This window comes from Salvelinus fontinalis, chromosome 4, assembly GCF_029448725.1.
Source record: "Salvelinus fontinalis isolate EN_2023a chromosome 4, ASM2944872v1, whole genome shotgun sequence".
Taxonomy (NCBI): domain Eukaryota; kingdom Metazoa; phylum Chordata; class Actinopteri; order Salmoniformes; family Salmonidae; genus Salvelinus; species Salvelinus fontinalis.
Window position 1 is genome coordinate 60,768,217 of NC_074668.1, and position 27,202 is coordinate 60,795,418.

The 27,202-nt window shown below is 41.3% G+C and overlaps 2 protein-coding genes across 3 annotated transcripts in view; one reads left to right on the top strand and one right to left on the bottom strand.

Moving 5' to 3' along the window:
* The window catches only part of LOC129854118 (potassium voltage-gated channel subfamily A member 1-like), a 129,172-nt gene that overhangs the window by 71,815 nt on the left and 30,155 nt on the right, over positions 1-27,202 (top strand). The window lies entirely within an intron of this gene.
* The window catches only part of LOC129854119 (CD151 antigen-like), a 36,731-nt gene continuing 14,413 nt past the window's right edge, over positions 4,885-27,202 (bottom strand). For both annotated transcript variants that reach the window (XM_055920863.1, XM_055920864.1), the window contains exons 4-8: positions 9,868-9,942; positions 8,862-8,966; positions 8,333-8,491; positions 6,793-6,879; positions 4,885-6,667 (exon numbers count right to left, since the gene is read on the bottom strand). In XM_055920863.1, the coding sequence (XP_055776838.1) occupies positions 6,608-6,667; positions 6,793-6,879; positions 8,333-8,491; positions 8,862-8,966; positions 9,868-9,942 (486 nt within the window). In that variant the 3' untranslated portion in view covers positions 4,885-6,607. The remainder of the gene's footprint in view (positions 6,668-6,792; positions 6,880-8,332; positions 8,492-8,861; positions 8,967-9,867; positions 9,943-27,202) is intronic.

The following is a 27,202-nucleotide window of genomic DNA, read 5'->3' on the forward strand; positions in this document are numbered from 1 at the left end:
GGTTATGCCACATTCGGCAAGGGCACAGCAGACAGAAATACCTCTTATGTCACCCTATACTCTTTATCTGTCGTTCTGCCCCTGAACAAGGCCGTCATTGAAAATAAGAATTTGTTCTTAACTGACTTGCCTAGTTAAATAAAGGTAAATAAATAAATAAATAAAATAGCAGTTTTTTGGCATTAATCTGCAGGGAGCTTGAGGGCTGCCATCATGGCTCAAACTCTCCAATTGGTGACATGCAAATGAGTTACATAATCAGCGGAAAAATGTGAAGTCAGCACTTCACAGCACCCTTAAGAACAGTGTAAAAATAGCCAAAATATAATACGTAGGCCTAATGTTGAGGCAGTCAATTGAAGTTGGGCCAAACGGAGTGGAAGGAAACTGATAATTGATGTATCTTCTTTCTGGGATAATGAAGCTTATCCTATCCCCCGGTCTCATGTTCATCATCCACTTGCTGCAGTGGACCCCTTACTGGCATTGTTTTAGTGTTTATGTGTTAGTGATTTAAGTTTGTGTGTGTGAATGCATTTGGTATGTTTTTAAGTATAGGACATTGAGAGTATGTTAGTGTGTGTCTGTGTTTACGTGTTACTGATTTAAGTTTGTGTGTGTGAATGCATTTGGTATGTTTTTAAGTATAGGACATTGAGTGTATGTGAGTGTGTGTTCTGAATAACATGTATGGACATTTCTACCTTTTTATGATGATAGTGTGTCTCTGTATAATAAACACATTTGTACATAGGCCTGTGTGTGTGTTTATTAATAGCAATGGCAATGTCTATTTGGGTGAATGTATGTGTACAATGCTAATGTAGTTTATGAGGCTAGACAGGCTGAGCCTTGCAGATATGTAGATTTATTTCACGACTAAGGTTGAAATTGATTTTCTTCACGCTAGATATTTCAATTAATTTCAATTTCAAGTATGTAGCTCTCGACAGCCAACACAAAATCATCCTTTTCTCCCCCCATTTTATAGACTGAAGGCTGCCATCTACAGGGCATAAGATTACCATACACAAGTACTGACTGAATTATGCAAACATACTGTATCTTAAACAGTAGTAGGCTTTAACTCCATGAATCCTAAATAAAATAACACATGGCCAGATTTTTCATAATGGTCTTTTCGTGAAGATATATATATATTTAAAAAAACAAAAATACAACGCTTTCAGAAATTTGGAATAAGATGGAAGATGTGCTTAGGTGACACACACTTCTGAGTCAACCCTCTTGCACACCAGAACCCAAGAACCCCCACCACCTTCCTGGTGAGTGATCCTGAGGGGGAATGCCTGTGGGGACACAGAGTCTCCGTCCCCCTGTTATCAACCCCTGACAACAACCCCAGGACAAGTTATACAAGCATGTTATCGACCACTGTTTGTTTCACCGCCTGTCGCCACAGAAACAAAAACACCTTCCGATAAGGGTCAAAGGTGAGGAGTATAGAAAGGGAGCCCCACCCCCAAAAAATTCCAAGCACATTGGACCTATAGGTCGAGATACGCTGTATGGCGTGGTGGGTGCAAATTACTGTACAACTGCTCAGTGAGGTACTGTATGCTTCTGTGTAGAGGAAATATTTGCGATTTGTCATGCATGGCGTTGCTAGCATGCGGATGGTGCTTGATTTAGGGTTTCAAAGTATTGGACAAGTAACCAGCATTCTACTGGCAGTGGGGCTTAGTAGGCCTAAGCCAGAGAAAGGGAGATATTTTATTAGTATGGCTTTCATCCAAAGAAACTGCAGTATGGCAATATAATCATAGATAGAATCGAATGGACAATTGTCTTCTTCCTTTCCCCCCCAACACCCCTAGACAGACAGACAACCAGAGACACAGTTTGAGAGCCACAGGATCAGTCGCAGTGCAGCTCCCCTGGATGGAGAGCGTTTTGGGTTTAAGTGCCTTGCTTATAGGCAAAACAACAGTGTTTTGTACCTGGGATCAGGGACCAGCATCCCTCCAGATGCCAGTTTAGTTTCCATACTGTAGAATTGTGTTTGTCACCAATTTCTGCGTTTAGTCATAATGTCTTAACCAAACATTGTGCTACCAGGCAAGAGGAGGAAAGAAAGCAGGTGACTCACAGTCTCAGGGCAATTCGTACGATTTGGTGTGTTAATCTGTTCCCTCCATTATTTTCTTAACTCTTCTTGAACTGCACTGTTGGTTAAGGGCTTGTAAGTAAGCATTTCACGGTAAAGTCTACACTTGTTGTATTCGACGCATGTTTTATTTTTATTTTTTTATTTCATCTTTATTTAACCAGGTAGGCTAGTTGAGAACAAGTTCTCATTTGCAACTGCGACCTGGCCAAGATAAAGCATAGCAGTGTGAACAGACAACAACACAGAGTTACACATGGAGTAAACAAATAGTTTGATTTGAAGTACAGTGTAATACAAACTTTTTTAGCAGGGACCAAATTTCTTCCACCAGAATTTCTGGGGAACCCATTTTTTCCTCAAGAATTAATTGCGACCTCACCCCAAATCTAATGACACAACCTTCAAATGTGTAAATTTCGATTTTAACATCAACAAATAACCAAATTTGAATCTCTTTCAATCTCTTATCAAAATAAACCAATAAATACTTTTGCTCAATACATTTTTTTCTTCAAATGATCTTTCTTAATAAAAACGTTTGTATCTTGTCCCATACAGTAATCTGTACTGTTCATTTTTTGTTCCAAAAACAATTTACAGATTTGTTTATTTTGTGGGGGAGGTGACCTCACTGCAGTTCCCCCCTGACCCAACTAGGGGTCGCAACTCCACCTTTGAATACCACTGATTTAGTATGACTATTTGCAATGCCTTCCCCCTCTTCTATGCTGCTGCTACTTTCTTGTTATTATCTATGCATAGTCACTTTAATAACATGTACATAATTACCTCAACACCGATGCCCCCGCACATTGACTCTGTACCGACACCCCCTGTATATAGCCCCACTATTGTTATTTAACACTGCTCATTTATGTAACAGGTTAGGTGAATTGGGTTAAGGTTAGAATAAGGCTTAGGGGAAGGGTTAGCTAAAATGTTACAGTCGTCCCCAATGCGACTTGAAACACACAACCTTTGGATTGCTAGTCGTTTGCTGTAATGGATGGATGTTGTTCTTTTTCTGGACATTAGTTCAGGAGGTGTAATTTGACCTTTAATGCTTTGTCATATTACCCAGGTGGTAGGTTATTTGGCATGTTCAACAGGGGAAATCCTTGTTCACCTACAGAATTCTTATTTAAGATTTAGAGGCCTCTTTCCAGTTGTTTTCGTCAGATTTTGCATCACAAGGGACAAAGCAAGAGAATAAAACTGTGCGTACCAGGATAATTATCTGGGATGTGCTGCCTCCTGGTGTTTGGAAAGAGTGATTGCTTTTTGGGCTGCTGCTGAGTTCATTACAGAGACCCCCAGGCTGTGTTTAAAAGTCAACATCTTGTAATACAGCCGTCATCTCAACGTACGTTTTCATGTCAGTTCCCCTCTTGTCAGAGGAGACAAGAGGGACATGGCCTAAATGCCAAATAATACACAAACACAATGCAGTTACAGTACATGAGCTTATTGATATTAGGGCAGGTTGTTCAACTAAAAGAAGGCTGCTATGCCTAGGGGGGTCTGGGGGTATGCTCCCCCAATATTGTTTTTATAAAAAAAGACTAATAAATACAAATTTTGACAACTTATCATTGTAACATCGCATACTAGGCTTAGGCGGTATACCGTATACAGGGGTATTTGGAAATCGCCACAGGATGGTTAATCAATACCGCCCAAAAAAAAATTAACAAAAAAAAGTATGTAATATTTGTAGCTACTTTAAGTAAATACATGCAGTCAACTTGTGCAATATGTTAGAAGATAAAGCAGATTAAGTCCTTCAATTCACTGGTCACATTATGAAGTTTACCATAGTTCCCCGGAACAGTTCAGTCAGTCAAGACTGTTTGTAAGTATAACAACTGGAGAAAGCGGGAGCAGGTGAGTCCAGCTGTGTATTGACAGGGGTCCTGTTTTATATTAACAGTCTAGTGTTTTTTTGCTTCAATAGAGTGATCAGGGACGTGCAACTATAGTTTTCCTTAACATAAATTAGTACATTACATTAGTGCAACACATTTGGCAGAAAATAGCTTAATTTTCATCAGATTACAACAGAAGTGCAACGCTATTTGGCTAGCAGCCACACAAGTAGGCTAAATGAGCTTACAATAAAAAAGCAAGGTTTTTTTGCATATTTTTGTTTATCATATAAATAATGTGGCCAGCTACTTTCCCTAATGTTTTTCTTAAAGTTAATCTTGCATTTTAACAGAGAAAAGTAGGCTGGCTAGACAGAGCACAGCCATAGCGCTGTCTGCTGATAGAATGCCCCTTCGTCAATTCTCATCCAAGTGTAGAACTGCAACTGAAGCACAAAATTTGTCTGATGCTGAGCAGAAATTACAATGAGCATTTTAGATCTGCGTTTACAAAATGAAGCAAGATAATTGTTATGAGTTGTATCTTTTTTTCTGCATAAAAAATGAAGAATTCTGCCACTTAGTTAAACTTAGGGGTGACGTTATCTGACTTAATAAGGTGATGGCTTTCTGCTGTGTTTGAGAAGTCAAAGCCCGTTGGATGGGTTATCTGTACAGCTGCCATTGCTCCTGAGTCAGTACTGTTTATTTGCACAATGTCTCTCGTTCACATTCACTTGTCAATGTCCAAACTCACCTAAAATGACATTCGGTAGCTCCTACCTACCTATATATATATATATATTTTTTTTTAAAGACTTTTTGACAGTTCATATGATATACCATAGCTACCTACACCTTGTGAATTTACCAGAAAACATAGTAAAACAGGTTTAATTGTGTTTATTTCAGCTAAATACCTCCATGTATAGTAGAACACTGACACAGCAATACAGCAGTTTGATTAGTTTTTTGCGTCTTTGAGGCACATTTTACATATAATCAAGTCATCCTACTGGTCTGTTAAATACACAATAAAATAACATTTATGGTTTGAATAAAAGCAAAATGTCATCGGTTTAAAAAAAAAAAAAAAAAAAGGCACACAATCAGAATATATACTAAGCAAAAATATAAATGCAATATGTAAAGTGTTGGTCCCGTGTTTCATGAGAAGAAATAAAAGACCCCAGAAATTTTCCATACGCTCAAAAAGTTTATTTCTCTGAAATGTTGTGCACAACTTTGTTTACATCCCTGTTTGTGAGCATTTCTCCTTTGCTAAGATATGCCACACCTATCAGGTGGAAGGATTATCAAGAAGCTTATTAGCATGATAATTACACAGGTGCACCTTGTGTTGGGGACAATAAAATGCTAAAGTGTGCCGGTTTGTCACACAAAACAATGCCACAGTTGTCTCAAGTTGAGGGAGCGTGCAATTGGCATGCTGACTGCAGGAATGTCCACAAGAGCTGTTGCCAGATAATTTAATGTTAATTTCTCTACCATAAGCCGCCTCCAACATTGTTTTAGAGAATTTGGCAGTACGTCCTACAGGCCTCACAACCACAGACCACATGTAACCACGACAGCCGATGACCTCCACATCTGGCTTCTTCACCTGTGGGATCGTCTGAGGGGGAGGGGTGTTGGAGTATTTCTGTCTGTAATAAAGCCTTTTGTGGGAAAAAACTCATTCCGATTGGCTGGGTTTGGCTCCCCAGTGAGTGGGCCTGGCTCACAAGTGGGTGGGCCTATGCCTTCCCAGGGCCACCCATGGCTGCACACCTGCCCAGTTATGTGAAATCCATAGAATAGGGCCTGATGAATGTATTTAAATTCACTGATTTCCTTTTATGAACTGTAACTCAGAAAAATCTTTGAAATTATTGCATTTATATTTTTGTTCAGTATACATGAAAAAGGCTTGCAGGAGTAGTCAGTTTGATACGATTTTACACAAAGTCAGTGTTGACGACAACTTTGGCATAAGTGGAGAAATCCCTTGTATTAAAAGATAAACATTTTTTAAATAAACTAACAATTAAAAAGTTGAGAGAAACCGTGTAAAAGACGTGTGTAAATGTATAAATAGCTACTTGATGTACAAAGAAAATGTGTTGCCGTGGTAATTGGCCCCAGAGGTCAGATCTCGCTCATTAAGCCACAGTCATGATTATTGCAATGTTAAGACGAGCTGTTCTCATGCACGGGCCATTTTGGTCCACTGATCTTTACATCACACTAGTATATACCAACTGCTCTGTTGTTGCAGACTATCAAAATATAGAGCATTGTAGATAAAATAGCATGTAATATCTTGAAAATAATATGATTATCCATTCCAAGTTGGGACCCCCTAGGAATTCTAGCCCAATACAACCCCTGTTGAATCAGAGGAGTTAGTGCTAGGCTAGAACCAAAAGGGTCCCAGGGAATGGATTAAGAAACACTATCCTAAGTGCATCTTAGACCCTTACACATATCGTCCTCTTCTGTTTGCATGGCACAGTGGTAGACCCCATGACTAAACGGGGTCGCTGGGATATGATGACACTGGGTGGCAGAGACTAGACCCCTCCCCTTTCCTTCTCTTCGTGTTCTACTCTCAGTACGGCTCTGCCTTCAAACTCCGATATAGACAGCAAGTAAACACCATCCCCACAATCTGAGGGAGAGAGAGGGAGAGAGAGACTTCTACCATTACCCCTGAATTTCAAGAGACCAGGGCAAGGATGTTAATGGTGGGTTATCTTTGTGCTGTAAACAGTGAAATTGCTTATTTTTGCTCACCTGTACACAGGCGATGCCCACGCCCACCGCTCCAATGATCTTCAGGTGGTCCAAAATGAAGTTCTCCAGTTTAGTGATACAACCCCCCTGGAGAGAGAGGAAAGATACGACCACATTGCGTGTGTGAGAGAGACTTTCAAGATGACTTTCAATCTTGATCATAGACGCGGGAAGTAGGGGAGCTGAGGGGGATGGAGCACCCCCTGAAAAATCTGAACTTAAAAAAAGATATGATAATACAAAAATATATATTTTTTACTAAAGTAGTGCACTGGGCCTTTATTAGTATTAGTGGACCGATATAGACGTCTGAAGCGTGGGCAAAAACATATTTTCAGCATCTCCACTTTGTCAAAAAAGGTAGTTGTATAATTAAGAACAGTATCTTGCAGGATTCAACAGTTGGACTTGTAATAACTGTTGCCATGTCCCTTTCCCTGCAATTGTCATTCTAATGGAATCTAGAAAGAACAAAATCCTGCCCTCAAACATTTACATCAAAAGGTGCAAAGTTATGGCCAAAGACATCAAACATCCACATCAAATACAATATTTGTATTTCTTGATCAAATAACATGGAAAACAACCACGTTTTGTGCAGCAGTAATTTACCATCCTTACAAACCACTTAATGTACATTACTGTATTGTACATAGGCTGGTCATCTAGGTTTGTACCTGTAGACTTTCCATCACCATGAAGAAAAACAATGCACAATACAGTAAATGAGCACATTGTGACATCAAGTGGTTTATGATGATGTGGCTCAGTTGGTAGAGCATGGCGCTTGCAACACTAGGATTGTGGGTTCGTTTCCCATGGGTGACCAGTACGAAAAAGTATGAAAATGTATGCACTCACTACTGTAAATTGCTCTGGATGAGAGCATCTACTAAAATTTAAAAGGAATGAATAGACCATTTCAGTTTACAAATAGAAATAAATTGCATTTGCAAAGTATTTCAAGAAATTGGAAAACATATCAGGCAAGTATTTTTTATATTCCACATGTATTATCAGATTACAGTGCTGTAAAGTACTTAAGTAAAAATACTTTAAAGTACTACTTAAGTAGTTTTTTGGGGTATCTGTACTTTACTATTTATATTTTCACAACTAAAGAAAATAATGTACTTTTTAGCCATACATTTTCCCTGACACCCAAAAGTATGTGTTACATTTCGAAGGCTTAGCGAGACAGGAAAATGGTCCAATTCATGCACTTATCAAGAGAACATCCCTGGTCATCTGTACTGCCTCTGATCTGGCGGACTCACTAAACACAAATGCTTCGTTAGTAAATTATTGTCTAAGTGCTGAAGTGTGCCCGTGTCTATCCGTAAATTAAAAAACAATAGGAAATCTTATATTATTGCTTAATATAAGGAATAAGAAAACAATTGCAGCACACCCACCCCCAAACTACTTCCCACAGCTATGATCTTGATTCACAAACCTGAACTCAAGCAGAATTTGCACTAAGCATTGCAAGCACACTAACACTCAACAACACTGGCTGCTCTCTGTATCTGACACTCACCTCCACCTTGTAGATGTTTGATGGGTGGTCCCTGCGGCCGCAGTTCAGAGTCTGGGTCTTACAGCAGCTATCCGGCACCAGCCTGCCATCTGCCTCACTGGTGCGGATCCACACGCTCTCGCCCCAGTCCGATGAGCTGTTGCTGCCACAGCACTTAAACTGGAGGAAAAGAGAGAGGAGGAGAGGGCATTTCACAACAGGGTGGTGGATGTTTTTCCAAATGCCTTGCAGTTGTTTCAGAAGACGAGCTGAATGATATTCAGTTCATGAACCAAATCCTTATACAAAACAATGGGCCATCTTTCAAATAAGTTGCATAATGACGAGTTACATGTATGGCTATAACATACTGTAACCATGCATAATGAAAACACAACTGTGCCAGTGTAAATAACAGTAGATACAATGAACGCAAACAAGTTGATTATTAATTCACATTGGAGAAAATCGACAAATTCCCACATTCATATTTCCAAAAACCTCTAACCAAACTCCTCAAGTCTGCTTATGTTGTCTTGTCTTGTCTTACCTCGTGCTGCAGCTTGTCCACTGCTTTGGTGACGTGCTCCTGCTCTGGCTGCTTGTACTTCTGCACCATGGTCTCCCGCAGGTTCTGTTTCAGCTCCTCATTGAGCTGCAGAGGAAGACACGACACAGGGGATATGAGAGAACGGACACAGTAAACATGACGTTGGTCAGACTACAACACAGCTACCCAGCAGACAATAGAAACAGAAGACTGAATCTTCTGTCAGTAGAATAACACTTGAAGGACTGTAATGCATTGTTGATTTAATAGAATGATCCACTGTATCAAAAGGGCTAGAACAGCTAAAACTGTAATTACAGAAAGAACTCCTCTTGAGGAAAGAGGAAGTGATATACATAAAGAGGAAGTAGATTTTCATTCATTTATAAACGTAGCGCAAAACTTTGGCACTCGGGTAAGAGCATAGGCCTACATCTAGCTGGTTCACAGTTTCTATGACAACCACAGAATGTAGAGCCAAGTCAGAACGTTAAGGAGAGATAAAGGGAATAAATGAACAGGGGAGGGAGGGGGGAGAGAAATAGAATAGGTTTTTATTTGACCTGTTGACAGCGTGGGAAACACTGCAGCAGTGAGATGAAAACAGGGTGAAAGGCCAAAGGAACATGAGCAGACAATTACACAGAGAGAGTTCAAATGACACACACCAAGCTGGTAAGATAACATTCCTGCAGGTCAAACGTCTACACAGCAGGGGTATATAGTAGTAACAAGGATAGTAGTGGGAATCACATCGTAGTGATATCATCACACTACAGAAATGCTACAACAAGAGGTGGCAGGCATGGGAAAGCAGAGCGGGAGAGAGAGAGAGAGAGAGAAAAGCAACAATGGAGAAAGAGAGCGACTGGGACATTATCCGTGAACCTTCCCTTGTTGTGGTTTCAGTTTTTACAAACATACACTCTTCTGTCTCTGGTCAGGCTCTGGGTATAGATAGTGTTACTGGCGATGGAATCAGGTGGTGAGTCAAGTCATTCATTACCTGCTGGTAATAGATGTAGGCCAGGACACCGGCGAGGATCTCCAGCAGGAAGATACACAGCAGCAAGACAAAGTACTGTGGGGAGACAATGAAAGGTAGGGGATTAGGTTGAAATGGATATCCCCTGGACCTCGGTCTATGGACTTCACAGTTAAAACAGGCAAATCCAATTTAGATGAGCTGGAGTTAAATATATCAGAGCAGTCGATTGGTGGTTGTGGGGTCACTGTTGTTGTTTTGAGAAAAATGGACTAAGAATGTTTGCCAATCATAGTTTTAATTTGTGGCGTATTGATTATGTGGTGAGATGTCAATGGAGCTGTACAAACAGTATGCTGCCCTTAAAAGGATCCTTTAGGATTTTGTCAATGAAGAGCCAAAGCCAGATGAACTCGTGGGTACAATTTTTATGTCTCTCCGTGCAGTTTGAAGTTACTAACTAGTATTAGCGTAACTGCTAACTAGCGTTAGCACAATGACTGGAAGTCAATGGTAACATTTATTGCGCAATGACTGGAAATCAATGGATGGTAACAGCTAGCCTGGTAGCTGTTACCTTAGACTTCCAGTCATTGCCTTAACGCTAGTTAGCATTGGCTCCCGAAACTAACTAGCTTCCTTCATACTGGATGCAGAGACATACTGCACAAATTGTATCCACGAGTTCATCTTCATTGCCAAAATCCCGAAGTATTCCTTTGACAACTGGCTGTTTCCTCTTTGATGATAAGGGTTAGCTAAGTTTAAGAAGTTGGTAAGGAGAATATACAAAATCAGTTATGAAAAGGCATAAAGTTATCACAACCCCTCTTGGTCCAAGCTATGGTTAGAATCATGGGAAACATCTGTTATTGGGTTGCAAGTGCACAGAGTTACTACGTAAAGGAGTGTGTGAGTGTGTGTGAACAGTCCTTTGCCTGCATGGGCGTGTATTTGTTCCCAAAACATCCCCTTTAAAAAAGGTACAATATTTAAGTATTGTTCATTCAAATAGCTCTAAAATGGCCATAGTATAGTGGCAAGGTGTAGAGAATAAAATGCTTTCAAGATTACATGATATCTTTAGACCCCAGGTCAAGGCCAACAAGCATGGATGACATTAGCTACGGAGCGGATGGAAAAAAAAAAGTTTAACCAAGGACAAAAGATTTAAGTGCCTTTGAATGGGGTATGGTAGTAGGTGCCAGGCGCACCAGTTTGTGTCAAGAACTGCAACGCTGCTGAGTTTTTCACAAGCAACAATTTCCTGTGTGTATCAAAAATCACAATCAACAATTTCCTGTGTGTATCAAACATGTGTGTGTGGCCCCCCCTGCAACTCAATGTTAGGAAGGTGTTCCTAATGTTTGGTATACTCAGTGTAGATATTGAGCTGGTCATCTAACGTTAATTGTACTATGTTCCAGCAAAGTGTTAGGGTAGATATTTTTTACACGTTGAGTGCTAGGTTATAGATTTTTGACATGTTTTGACACATTGTAGAACATTGTAGAATCTAGCCTACTTTGCTAGCCTACTTTTGCCACATGAATTCGCTATGCAGTCTGTGGTGTAATTATGTTGACAAATTATATCATCTTCATAGGTCAATTTCGGCCCATGCAATGTATTTACCTAGCTTCAGCATTTATATTTAGCCTCAGCTATAGTGGTGCCTGAAAGTCAAGTGGGGCTAATTACACTAGTTAGCTATAGTGGCCTGAAAATATGATGACATTGCTAAATAAGGTAAATAATTAATAGGAAACAACTTTGTTTGTCAAAAATAGCTAGCAATGGTAACGTTAGCTAGTTAAAGTTACCCTACTTAAAGTCCCCAGGACATACACAGTATTAGGCAAGACTGCCTTCTCTTCTTGTGCACCAGACGCATGGAATAATCTACAATCCATGCTTCATCTAGATATGTTATGAATGTTATGAATGAATTTAAAATATTGATGGGTGACTCTGTTACAGAGGCTGGATCATGTTGTTGTACGTTTTAATTCTGTAATGTATTGATTGTTGCTGCCTTCTTGGCCAGGTCTCCCTTGAAAAAGAGACTGGGTCTCAACGGGCTTCTCCTGGTTAAATAAAATAAAAAACTGCATCTACAGACAATCTGGCGACATCGCAATGATGACAAAGGGTTCTCATACTAAATTATTTTCCTCTTTTTGAAATATCTGCATTGACTAGAACGTTCAGTCAGGCATGAGTTTTTAACAGAACATTTATCGAGACAAACATGCAACCCGTGAATAGCAAGTGTTGATGTGTATAGAGGTGATCTCTGTAGTACTCCAGAGGGGATTCAATTTTGAATCTGGTTTTTATTTATTCCAGAATCACATTTCCATGTTGGCTATGCAACTGCTAAATGTTTGGCCTTCTATCCTCATTGCTGGCAGTGTTGAATTATAACCACCACAGATCAGCCACGCAGACCTCAAAATGTCTCCCTAACCTGGAGTTCTGAATGGAGGTTTGAAAGGAGTTCTGAATGCAATCAGAACTCTATACAACAAAACTATTTCTCACTCAAGGCAAAATTCCAATGGAAACTTATCGTGAGGAAGGTATTGAGGTTCCTTAATTCAATGAATACTTCACCAAATATGGTTTCTTTCGGTCCAGAAGTCAAAGGGCATATGCATTTAAGACAAAATAACTACATCTACACCACAGACCTCCAAAGAGCCGGCTAACATCAGACCAGGGGATGCCAAGAAGAAGCCTAGGCCTGATAACCGAACCTATGCAAAGGACAGGAGAATGACTGCCACATTGCACAACATAAATAGGATGGGAAGACTAATGTTACTGCTAGCACAGAACATTTCCTAGTCAGAAATACTAGGATGTTGAGATGTGGGTGGTGGCGGTTTGATGATCTATTGTTGTGCATCTGGAAACTTTGAATAAAAACTAAATCATGGATTTGCTCATCTTCTTTATACAATGTTTTTTTATGCAATACAGACCGATACAGCTAATAATGAATTTACCACTTGTAATTTGCAAAAAAAAGTTATCATTGCTAAAGTATGAACATTTTTGGTATTAGCTTGGGGTCATATTAGAGGTCTTCATGGGTCCAACAAACCAAAAAATCCATGATTCGACAGGAATCACAGGAGCCGAGCAGGTCCGGGTCCTAAATTCTGACTTTTGTTTCAGACCTGGGTCGGGTCTGATATAATTGCAACGGCTCTCGGGTATGTGCAATTCAAAAGTATTGACAGACTGGACCCGGTTGGACCCGTCCTCTGTTAATTTAATGTGTGAGGTGATGAGAACTGTGCAAGCTTGTTATGTCAGCCAATTGCAACTCAGTAAAACGTATAGCTTATGTCCGGCTGAAACTGGTTCCAGCTGCTCACCTCATGTGCGCCTGCTGCTGAGTAGAGAGAGAGCGCAAGTGAAAGGCGCCTTGGCCTAGGCTACTATTGATTGTGAAAATGGATGCCTTTTTCACTGAAGTAAAATTTAAGATAGAGGAGAAAGAGTATAGTGAAAAGCCAACAAGTGGAGTGTCCCCCGTGAGGGACAAGTTTTAATGTTGTAGTGGAAAAAGATGAGAAGAACGTTGGCGTGGCCAAATAGACTGTGTGCAACTCGCTATTCATCTTATATGCAATTTTATAACTTTTTTTTAATTTTCGTATTTATTGTCATTTGTTTTGTCATTATTATTCGATATCATTATTATTATTACTATTATTATTTGTATTAATATTATTGTAGGCCTATTTATGAATCTAAAGCTGTTCTTTAAATATGCAAAAAGTGATTTGTTTTATTTTGTCGAGACATTTTCGATGGCTAAATTAAGTTTGAACTGTCTTTTCAATTTTGTGCTCTGTATTTAGAAAAAGATACATTAAAAGTAGGCCAGTTGTAAAATAAATATAATTAGCCTATTGTTGTTATTTGTGGGGTAGGCCTATAGGCACTCGCCTTTGTTTAATTGCTGCAATATAGGCCAGATCTTTAAATATGCAACAATTGTTATATTTCATTCTTGAGCCATTTCCTTTAGAGGTTGACCGATTATGATTTTTCAACACCGATACCGATTATTGGAAGACCAAAAAAAGCCGATACCGATTAATCGGCCGATTTTTATATATACATATATAAAAAAAAATATATATATATATATATTTGTAATAATGGCAAACAATACTGAATGAACACTTATTTTAACTTAATATAATACATCAATAAAATCAATTTAGCCTCAAATAAAAAATGAAACATGTTCAATTTGGTTTAAATAATGCAAACACAAAGTGTTGGAGAAGAAAGTAAAAGTCCAATATGTGCCATGTAAAAAAGCTAACGTTTAAGTTCCTTGTTTAGAACATGAGAACATATGAAAGCTGGTGGATCCTTTTAACATGAGTCTTCAATATTCCCAGGTAAGAAGTTTTAGGTTGTAGTTATTATAGGAATTATACGACTACTTCTCTCTATAGCATTTGTATTTCATAGACCTTTGACTATTGGATGTTCTTATAGGCACTTTAGTATTGCCAACATAATCTCGGGAGTTGATAGGCTTGAAGTTATAAACAGCGCAATGCTTGAAGGACAGTGAAAAGCTGCTGGCAAATGCAGGAAAGTGCTGTTTGAATGAATGCTTACGAGCCTGCTGCTGCCTACCACTGGTCAGTCAGACTGCTCTATCAAATATCAAATCATAGACTTAATCATAATATAATAACACACAGAAATATGAGCCTTCGGTCATTAACATGGTCAAATCCGGAAACAATCATATCGAAAACAAAACGTTTATTCTTTCAGTGAAATATGGAACCATTCTGTATTTTATCTAACAGGTGGCATCCCTAAGTAAAAAAATTGCTGTTACATTGCACAACCTTCAATGTTATGTCATAATTATGTACAATTCTGGAAAATTAATTACGGTCTTTGTGAGGAAGAAATGGTCTTCACACAGTTCGGAACAAGCCAGGCAGCCCAAACTGCTGCATATACCCTGACTCAGCTTGCACAGAACGCAAGAGAAGTGACACAATTTCCCTAGTTAAAAGAAATTCATGTTAGCAGGCAATATTAACTAAATATGCAGGTTTAAATATATATATATACTTGTATATTGATTTTAAAGAAAGGCATTGATGTTTATGGTTAGGTACATCACCCGTTTGGGTTTATGGTTAGGTACATCACCCGTTTGGCAAAGTAGGCTGTGATTCGATGATAAATTAACAGGCACTGCATTGATTATATGCAACGCAGGACAAGCTGGATAAACTAGTAATATCATCAACCATGTGTAGTTAACTAGTGATTATGTTAAGATTGATTGTTTTTTTATAAGATAAGTTTAATGCTAGCTAGCAACTTACCTAGGCTCCTTGCTGCACTCGCGTAACAGGTAGTCAGCCTGCCACGCAGTCTCCTCGTGGAGTGCAATGTAATCGACCATACTCGGTGTCCAAAAATGCTGATTACCGATTGTTATGAAAATTTGAAATCGGCCCTAAATAAAATCGGCCATTCCGATTAATCGGTCGACCTCTAGTTAAGTTCTCACTGTAATGAAAAGGAAAAACCAAAGTTTAAATTAAATTAAAAATGATTCAATGCTGAAATATAATAACCTGTTCTTATTTTCCCTATAAACAACAATTTTCCTTAATTAGGGTAATATCAAAAGTAAGAAACTTTTGTGAAGGTTATGTGTGGTAAGGCTATTATTACTGCAGGCCTATGAAGGCAGTGTGAACCAGCGCTCCAACTGACTTCAGCAGTTGAACTTGAGAAAGAATGTTTTATGCCTACCAGAGTTACTCCTTTAATCTAACAATATAATGTTCATCTTTATAAAATATTCCGATAGAAAATGTAAGAAATAGCTTCCTTCTGTATGCATATACAGTGCATTCAAAAATTATTCAGACTCGTTTGTTCACAGATTTTGTTATGGTACACTCTGACAGAGCTCCAAAGTTCTCTCAGCATCTCAACAATCTCTGTAGCACTCCAACGATTAGGCCTTTATGGTAGTCGCCAAACGGAAGACACTCATCAGTAAAAAAGTCACATGACAGCCCGCTTGGAGTTTGCCAAAAGGCACCTAAAGGACTCTCAGACCATGAGAAACAAGATCTGATGAAACCAAGACTGAAATCTTTGGCCTGAATGCCAAGCATCACGTCTGGAGGGAACCTTCCACCATCCCTATGGTGAAGCATGGTGGTGGCAGCATGGGATGTTTTTCAGAGGCAGGGACTGGGACACAGTCAGGATCGACTAGTCAAGATCAAGGAAAAGATGAACGGAGCAAAGTAGAGAGATCCTTGATGAAAACCTGCTCCAGAGCGCTCAGGACCTCAGACTGGGGCAAAGACTCACCTTCCAACAGGACAACAACCCTAAGCACACGGTCAAGACAACACAGGAGTGGCTTCGGGACAAGTCTCTGAGTGTCCTTGAGTTGCCCAGCCAGAGCCCGGACTTGAACCCGATCTAACCTCTTTGGAGAGTCCTGAAAATAGCTGTGCAGCGACGCTCCCCATCTAACTTGACAGAGCTTGAGAGGATCTGCAGAGAATAAATGGGAGAAACTCCCCAAACACAGGTGTGCCAAGCTTGTAGCATCCCAAGATTCAAGGCTCTAATCTAAGCCAAAGTTGCTTCAACAAAGAACTGAGTAAAGGGTCTGAATACTTATGTAAATGTGAGCTTATTTTATTACATTTGCACACAAAAAATGGATTTTGCGTTGTCATTATGAGGTATTGTGTGTCAATTGATGAGCAAAAAAACAAACATTTTAATAAATTTTAGAATAAGGCTGTAACGTAATTTTTTGAGGGGAAAAGGTGAAAGGGTCTGAATACTTTCCGAATGCACTGTATATGTGTATAGCAGAAGTAGCTTATTTGACAAGGATAAAGAAATCCATGTCGTTGTCAGGAACATGCCTCCGGCATATCTCCACCTTTCTCTCGGTCTCTAGGGCTATAGGCCTAAACTTTTCTTTCTTTATATTTATTTTTGTATTATTAATATCATATAGTGGATGCTTAGGCATATAATCTAACAATATAAATTCTCATCTTTATAACAATATTCTAACCGAAGATTCACGAATTAGCCTCCTTCAGTATGCATATACACTGAGTATACCGAACATTAGGAGCACCTCCCCCCTCTGCCCTCAGAACAGCTTCAATTCGTTGGGACATCGACTCTACAAGCTGTCGAAAGCTGGCCCATGTTGACTCTAATGCTTCCTACAGTTGTGTCAAGTTGGCTGAACGTCCTTTGGGTGGTGGACCATTCTTGATACACACGAGGAACTGTTGAGCGTGATAAACCCAGCAGCTTTGCAGTTCTTGACACCAACTGGTGCATCTGGCACCTATTACCATACCCCATCCAAAGGCACTTCAATTCTTCATCTTGCCAATTCACCATCATACACAATCCATGTCTCAACTGTCTCAAGGCTTAAAAATCTTTCTTTAACCGGTCTCCTCCCCTTCATCTACACTCATTGAATTGGATTTATAAAGTGACATCAATAAGGGATCATAGCTTTCATCTGGATTCACCTGGTCAGTCCATGTCATGGAAAAAGCAGGTGTCCTTAATGTTTTGTACACTCAGTGTAACGGCAGGAAAAAGAATCCATGTCGTTGTCAGGAACATGCCGCAGGCATATCTCTATCTTTCTCTCAGCCCCTTGGGCTATAGGCCTAAGCTTCTCTTCCTTTATATTTAAAGGAAATATACTTTTCTAATATAAATATCATACAGTGGACGACTAGGCCAGTAGACACCATGCATTCAGTGCTCAATCTCAGCTGAACCGTAAGGTGGATAATTATTATTTTAAGGAAAGTAAAAACCAATAAAACAGGCCATAAAGTTTTGAATATGCTACATATCAAAACACAACAAATAGTTTTTGGGGAATTTGTTACAGGCAGTTAAGGACATTTAACTGTGGATAATTTGCTCAATACCCTATCGCTTGTTTCTTGATTCTGCTGGCAGCGCGAAGTTGGAGGTTTCTTTCTTGCTCTTTCTACTTTTCGGATCTGAACAGGTCTCTCAGATCCAAACCAGCATGGGCCTGTTTGGGTCTGTTTGTCCACAGTTTTTTTTGGGAACGGGTCTGAGTGACCGCCTGACTGTCCTCGGGTCTCCGCCTTCTTCACCACACTGTCTGTGTGGGTGGATCATTTTAGTGTGTCTGAGATGTTGTCCCGTAGATGTGGATAGGGGGGGTGCTGCCTCTGCTGTTTCCTGAAGTCCACGATCATCTCCGTTGTTTTGTTGACGTTGAGTGAGAGGTTGTTTTCCTGACACCACTCCCCCCCGAGTGCCCTCACCTCCTCCCTGTAGACTGTCTCGTCGTTGTTAGTAATCAAGCCCACTACTGTTGTGTCGTCTACAAACTTGATGATTGAGTTGGAGGCGTGCATGGCCACGCAGTCATGGGTGAACAGGGAGTACAGGAGGGGGCTGAGCACAGGAGGCCAGAGTTAGATTATAGTTAAATCTCCTATCTGATTTGAGCAAACACATCAGAGGTAGGGCATGGGCAGGTCTGCATTCACCGCCAAGTTCCTTTAGTATAGACAGACAGGGAGATAACAATCGGGGAAAACCTTGACCCAATTCTCCTGGCTCACCACTGATCTTTGGTGTTTAGTGGAGTTGGTCTTTGTCTTTTTTCAAAGTGGCTCTGAGCTTGAATGCTGAGGAAGTAGACTGATCAATGCTTGTTGATGTGGCCACAATGGTGTTGAAGACACACACTAGAGTTGGGCGATATTACGATAGCATAGGCTAATGAATAGGCTGTCAATCATCGTCGATGGTGACGACATCGTGATATGACAGACGATGGTTTGGCCTATTTGAACTTGACTGGCGCCCTGAAGTAAATAATAGAGTATCGTTATCGAAGCATTAGAAACACTAGAAAAAAATAGGTAGTTCTAGCCTTGAATGGGAGTGGGCAAAATAGTGAGAATAGGAGAGCCATACATTTTATACACTGAAAAAATCTATAAACGCAACGTAAAGTGTTGGCCCCATCTTTCATGAGTAGAAATAAAAGATCCCAGAAATGTGGTTCTTTTTTCTTTTTGAAAACAATATTATTATTGTTTTTTATGCGGCAAATAAAGAAATTATTATCCAGTTCTGAAGACGGTAGACCAGTCATATATACAGTTGAAGTCGGACGTTTACATACACTTAGGTTGGAGTCATCAACTCGTTTTTCAACCACTCCACAAATTTCTTGTTAACAAACTATAGTTTTGGCAAGTCGGTTAGGACATCTACTTTGTGCATGACAAGTAATTTTTCCAACAACTGTTTACAGACACATTTCACTTATAATTCACTGTATCACAATTCCAGTGGGTCAGAAGTTTACATACACTAAATTGACTGTGCCTTTAAACAGCTTGGAAAATTCCAGAAAATGATGTCATGGCTTTAGAAGCTTCTGATTGACTCAAATGATGTCAATTAGCCTATTGGAGGTGTACCTGTGGATGTATTTCAAGGCCTACCTTCAAACTCAGTGCCTCTTTGCTTGACGACATGGAAAAATCAAAAGAAATCAGCCAAGACTTCCGAAAAAAATTGTAGACCTTCTCAAGCCTGTTTCATCATTGGGAGTAATTTCCAAACACCTGAAGGTACTATGTTCATCTGTACAAACAATAGTACGCAAGTATAAACACCATGGGACCATGCAGCCGTCATACCGCTCAGGAAGGAGACGCGTTCTGTCTCTTAGAGATGAACGTACTTTGGTGCGAAAAGTGAAAATCAATCCCAGAACAACATCAAAGGACCTTGTGAAGATGCTGGAGGAAACAGGTACGAAAGTATCTATATCCACAGTAAAATGAGTCTTATATCGGCATAACCTGAAAGGCCGCTCAGCAAGGAAGAAGCCACTGCTCCAAAATCGCCATAAACAAAAAGCCAGACTACGGTTTGCAACTGCACATGGGGACAAAGATCATACTTTTTGGAGAAATGTCCTCTGGTCTGATGAAACAAAAATAGAACTGTTATGTTTGGAGGAAAAAGGGGGAGGATTGCAAGCCGAATAACACCATCCCAACCGTGAAGCACGGGGGTGGCAGCATCATGTTGTGGGGGTGCTTTGCTGCAGGAGGGACTGGTGCACTTCACAAAATAGATGGCATCATGAGGTAGGAAAATTATGTGGATATATTGAAGCAACATCTCAAGACATCAGTCAGGAAGTTCAAGCTTGGTCGCAAATGGGTCTTCCAAATGGACAATGACCCCAAGCATACTTCCAAAGGTGTGGCAAAATGGCTTAAGGACAACAAAGTCAAGGTATTGGAGTCAGCATCACAAAGCCCTGACCCACAATCCTATAGAAAGTTTGTGGGCAGAACTGAAAAAGTGTGTGCGAGCAAAAAGGCCTACAAACCTGACTCAGTTACACCAGCTCTATCAGGAAGAATAGGCCAAAATTCACCCAACTTATTGTGGGAAGTTTGTGGAAGGCTACCCGAACCGTTTGACCCAAGTTAAACAATTTAAAGGCAATGCTACCAAATACTTGTCACACCCTGGCCTTAGTTATCTTTGTTTTCTTTATTATTTTAGTTAGGTCAGGGTGTGACATGGGGGATGTATGTGTTTTGTATTGTCTAGGGTTTTTTTATGTTTATGGGGCAGTGTTCAGTCTAGGTGTTTGTATGTCTATGGTTGCCTAGATTGGTTCTCAATTAGAGACAGCTGCCTATCGTTGTCTCTGATTGGGAACCATATTTAGGCAGCCATATTCATTAGGTAGTTTGTGGGTGATTGTCTATGTCTATGTTGCATGTTAGCACATTGTTTGTATAGCTTCACGTTCGTTGGTTTGTTGTTTTGTTAGTTTGTAAAAGTGTTCGTCGTTTTCGTCTTCATTAAAAGAGATGAGATGTATTGTTATCACGCTGCGCCTTGGTCCTCCTCTTTTTCGCCTAACGACGATCGTGACAATACTAAATGATTGTATGTAAACTTCTGACCCACTGGGAATGTGGTGAAATAAATAAAAGCTGAAATAAATCACTCAACTATTATTCTGACATTTCACATTTTTAAAATGAAGTGGTGATCCTAACTGACCTAAGACAGGGAATTTTTACTAGGATTAAATGTCAGGAATTGTGAAAAACTGAGTTTAAATGTATTTGGCTAAGGTGTATGTAAACTTCCGACTTCAACTGTATACTGTAGATATGGCTCTGTGGTAGATTGATTCTATCCAGCCCACATAACTACGGTAAGATTGCCCTATTCCTCATCAGACAGTCAATACTCCATCACAGCACGCCACACATACACACGCTCCATGGGGACACACCTCCACCAGAAAGCAATATTAGAACAGATATGCCTGCACTTAGCCGATGCCCAGGCTTTCAACAACATATTTCATCAAGATTCGTCCAGTTGCATTCGATTTCCTCTCTGTAGGCCAACTGAAATTTTTGCCTTTTTTTTTTTAAACTTAAAAATATAAATGTTTTTTTGGGGGGGGGGGTTGGCCAATACGGGGCGATAGCATCGTATATCACAATGTTTTATTGGTACGTAATCACGATAGGACAAAGATTGACATCTCCCAACCCTAACACGCACACAGAGAGAGAGAGAGACACAGACACACACACACCGCTGTGACATGGCTGCTGAGAGGCAAGACATCAGAGGTAGACATCGGAGGTAGACGACCGTTTTGACAGTCTTATGGAACATGGTTAAGTTACTCGCACGGACACAGACTCACACACAGACTCACACACAGACTCACACACAGACTCACACCCCTCTTCTCTCTTTTCCTTCCTAACCATCTCTCCCTCCTGACAAGTTCATTCCTTCAGCATGATTCATCGGCCTAATCGTAACTCCTTGGGATGCGCTCTGCATTCCAACACTCAAACACACAAAAGCCACAGCATATGTTTGGGATCAAACGTGGACATAGAGTAGAGGCCCATCTAGAACAGGAGCTGATAACAAAATTGTTTGAGAAACCTTACCCAATGTGAATGAATAATACTGAATTAGGCCGTTTCAACTACTCCTCCCTTGTACCTTCACTAAGGAATATAACGCTCAAAAGGTCAGGGTAAGGACTGGATAGAGATCCTATTATTACTAAATAACTAAAGTCATTGAGGTGTTAGTATTGGTTTCCTCAAAATTCCATGTTCGACTTGATATGGAAAACAATTGTCCTATGTGAATACCTAGATATCACTTGAATTCAAATTTTGAGAAACCAGACGCACCACACAGGCTCTGTTGACCTAGTTCTGTTCCTCACCGACCTAAAATGATTTGGCAACATGTCAGCAGGCATTGATCTAGACCTCATTTGCACCATGTCTAAAAGAAAAAAAAAGTATTCAGGGTATTCTTGTCATTCTGAGACAAGGGCACCTTACCACCTATTTCTTTAGAGTAATCAATGTGAATATTTTCTATGGCCACCACAGGATAGTAATGAAAGTGTTATTGTAAATGACAGTCATTCATAACCCATTCACATTGAATTACTTCTAAGGTGAGGAAAACAACAAATTATCTAATTTAGGTGCACTACCCCTTTAAGTTTGCCTCTGCTTCCAGCACAGTTCTGCTCTGTCTATGACAGCCTTGTAGGGCTCTGGCCAGTCAGAGTATGAGGTCAGTTTCTCCGTTCATTGCCTCTGGGGTTTTCTGAGTCAGCCAGTGGTATAAATTTTGTCTGTTTGGAAGGAAAACAGTTTCCCTCCACTCTCTGTGCCACCTCCCTGTCAATTCTGCCCAGAAGAATGGACTGTGCTCATACCAGACCCCTCCTTATGTGAGCGCTCTCTTTCCCATTCTGTGCCCCCCTTCTGTGAGTGCTCTCTTTCCCCTTCTGTGCTCACCTTCTGTGAGCGCTCTCCCTCCCCTTCTGTGCTCACCTTCTGTGAGCGCTCTCTCTCCCCCCTTCTGTGCTCACCTTCTGTGAGTGCTCTCTCTCCCCTTCTATGCTCTCCTTCTGTGAGCTCTCTCTCCATTTCTGTGCTCTCCTTCTGTGAGCCCTCTCTCTCCCCTTCTGTGCTCTCCTTCTGAGGTCTCTCCTGTGCTCTCATATGAGCTCTCTCCTGTGCTCTCCTATGAGCTCTCTCTCATTCTGTGCTCTCCTATGAGCTCTCTCTCATTCTGTGCTCTCCTATGAACTCTCTCTCATTCTGTGCTCTCCTATGAGCTCTCTCTCTCTCCTTCTGTGCTCTCCTATGAGCTCTCTCCTTCTGTGATCTCCTTCTGAGAGCTCGCTTTCCTTCTGTAGCACACATCAACATCATCCCAGACAACCCACTCCAATTTGCATACCGCTCATCTACAGAAGATGTAGTCTCAATTACACTCCACACTGCCCTCTCCCACCTGGAGAAAAGGAATACCTATGTGATAATGCTGTTCATCGACTACAGCTCAATCAATGTTCAACACCATAGTGCCCTCCAAGCTCGTCAACAAGTTCGGGACCCTGGGACTGAACACCTCCCTACGCAACTGGATCCTAGACTTCCTGACGGGCCAACCACATGTGGTGAGAGTAGCTAACAACACCTCTACCTTGCTGACCCTCAACCTGGGGCTGCCCTGGGCTGTGTGCTTAGCCCCCTCCTGTACTCCCTGTTTACCCACGACTGTATGGCCACACACAACTCCATCATCAACTTTGCTGACGACACGATGGTGGTAGGCCTGATCATCATCGGCGATGAGACAGTCTACAAGGAGGAGATCGGATAACTCTCTCTCTCAACGTCAGCTAGACCAAGGGGCTGATCATGGAATACAGAAACCCGTGGGTGTGTACATCCCCCATCCACAGGGCCGCAGCAGAGACGGTCAAGAGCTTCAAGTTCCTCTGTGTCCACATCACTGAGGACTTAACATGGTCCACTCACACCAACACAGTCATGGAGAAGGCAAGGCAGTGCCAGAGGGTGGTGCGGACAACCCATCGCTTTGCTGGGGGTGAGCTCCCAGTCATCCAGGATGTACATGCCGGGTGGTGTCTGAGAAAGGCCCAGAAAATTGCCAAAGACTCCAGCCACCTGAGACATGGACTGTTCTCCAAGCTCCCATCCGGCAGGCAGTACCAGTGCATCAAGGCACAGACCAACAGACTAGTATACAGCTTCTATCCCCTGGCCACAAGACTTAAAATGGCTAACAGCTACTGCTCTCCCTCTCCCACAGCTTATCCACACTGACTATGCCCACCCACAGGTCTCTACCCACTCAGACACACCTTCACTGTCACTCTTACTCAAAACACCCATTACTGACGCCACACACTTACACCCACATGCACACACCCCCTCACAGCTACCCTGCTGCTAAAATTATTATTGATGAGATGTATTACTACCATTACACAGCTGTTCATAGATTATTGATTTCCATAACCATTAGTATTTACCATATCTTGCTACTGGTCGCTATCACTCCAGTTTACATGTATATAATACCATTAGTATATTACCATAAGTATTTATAAATTCCTGTTACCAGTCACTTTTCAGACCTGTTTCCATGTATATCCTACTACCGGTAACTTTATTGTATAAACCTACCTCAACCACCCCAGGATCCCTGCATATTGAATAAAGGTACTGGCTCTGACATCTATATACACTAGCATTCTTGTGTTTTTTCAACTTATATCTTACTTGGGTTTTTTTTTAAATTATATTTGATTATTTTTAATCTCACACAAATTATCAAGGAACCCACCACGTACAACCCTAAATCCGTAAACATGGGCACCCTCATAGATATTATCCTGACCAACTTGCCCTCCAAATACACCTCTGTTGTTTTCAATCAGGATCTCAGCGATCACTGCCTCATTGCCTGCATATGCTATGGATCCGCGGTCAAACGGCCACCCCTCATCACTGTCACACGCTCCCTGAAACACTTTTGCGAGCAGGCCTTTCTAATCGACCTGGCCCGGGTATCCTGGAAGGATATTGACCTCATCCCGTCGGTAGAGGATGACGGGTCGTTCTTTAAAAGTAATTTCCTCACCATCTTGAATAAGCATGCCCCTTTCAAAAAATGTAGAACTAAGAATAGATATAGCCCTTGGTTCACTCCAGACCTGACTGCCCTCGACCAGCACAAAAACATCCTGTGCATCGAATAGTCCTCACGATATGTAACTTTTCAGGGAAGTCAGGAACCAATACACGCAGTCAGTCAGGAAAGCAAAGGCTAGCTGTTTCAAACAGAAATTTGCATCCTGTAGCTCTAACTCCAAAAAGTTTTGGGACACTGTAAAGTCCATGGAGAATAAGAGCACCTCCTACCAGCTGCCAACTGCACTGAGGTTAGGAAACATTGTCACCACCGATTTATCCACGATAATCGAGAATTTCAATAAGCATTTCTCTACGGCTGGCCATGCCTTCCTCCTGGCTACCCCAACCCCGGCCAACAGCTCCGCACCCCCCGCAGCTACTTGCCCAAGCCTCCCCAGCTTCTCCTTCACCCAAATCCAGATGTTCTGAAAGAGCTGCAAAACCTGGCCCGTACAAATCAGCTGGGCTAGACAATCTGGACCCTCTCTTTCTAAAATTATCCGCCGCCATTGTTGCAACCCCTATTACCAGTCTGTTCAACCTCTCTTTCGTATCACCCGAGATCCCTAAAGATTGGAAAGCTGCCGCGGTCATCCACTCTTCAAAGAGAGTGACACTCATGACCCAAACTGTTACAGACCTATATCCATCCTGCCCTGCCTTTCTAAAGTCTTCGAAAGCCAAGTTAATAAACAGATCACTGACCATTTCGAATCCCACCGTACCTTCTCCGCTGTGCAATCCGGTTTCCGAGCTGGTCATGGGTGCACCTCAGCCACGCTCAAGGTATTAAACGATATCATAACCACCATCGATAAGAGACATTATTGTGCAGCCGTATTCATCGACCTGGCCAAGGCTTTCGACTGTCAGTCACCGAATTCTTATCGGCAGACTCAACAGTCTTGGTTTCTCAAATGACTGCCTCGCCTGGTTCACCAACTACTTCTCAGATAGAGTTCAGTGTGTCAAATCGGAGGGCCTGTTGTCCGGACCTTTGGCAGTCTCTATGAGGGTACCACAGGGTTCAATTCTCGGGCCGACTCTTTTCTCTGTATATATCAACGATGTCGCTCTTGCTGCGGGTGACTGCCTGATCCACCTCTATACAGACGACACCATTCTGGCCCTTCTTTGGACATTGTGTTAACAAACCTCCAAACGAGCTTCAATGCCATACAACACTCCTTCCGTGGCCTCCAACTGCTCTTAAACGCTAGTACAAACTAAATGCATGCTTTTCAACCGATCACTGCCCACACCCGCCCGCATCACTACTCTGGACGGTTCTGACTTAGAATATGTTGACAACTACAAATACCTAGGTATCGGATTAGACTGTAAACTCTCCTTCCAGACTCACATTAAGCATCTCCAATCCAAAATTAAATCTAGAATTGGCTTCCTATTTCGCAACAAAGCCTCCTTCACTCACGTCGCCAAACATACCCTCGTAAAACTGACTATCCTACCAATCCTCGACTTCGGCGATGTCATTTACAAAATAGCCTCCAACACTCTACTTAGCAAACTGGATGCAGTCTATCACAGTGCCACCTGTTTTGTCACCAAAGCCCCATACACCACCCACCACTGCGACCTGTATGCTCTCGTCGGCTGGCCCTCGCTAGATATTCGTCGCCAGACGCACTGGCTCCAGGTCATCTATAAGTATTTGCTAGGTAAAGCTCCGCCTTATCTCAGCTCACTGGTCACGATAACAACACCCACCCGTAGCACGCACTCCGGCAGGTATATCTCACTGGTCATCCCCAAAGCCAACACCTCTTTTGGCCGCCTTTCCTTCCAGTTTTCTGCTGCCAATGACTGGAACAAATTGCAAAAATCGCTGAAGTTGGGGACTTATCTCCCTCACTAACTTTAAACATCAACTATCTGAACAGCTAACCAATCGCCGCAGCTGTAAATAGCCCATCCAATCTACCTACCTCATCCCCATATTGTTCTTATTTAGTTTTTGCTCTTTTGCACACCATTATTTTGACTTGCATATCATCATGTAAATTGTAATTACTTCGCAACTATGGCCTATTTATTGCCTTACCTCGTCATGCCGTTTGCACACACTGTATATAGACTTTCCCCCCCCATTGTGTTATTGACTGTACGTTTGTTTTTTCTATATGTAACTCTGTGTTGTTGTTTGTGTCGCACTA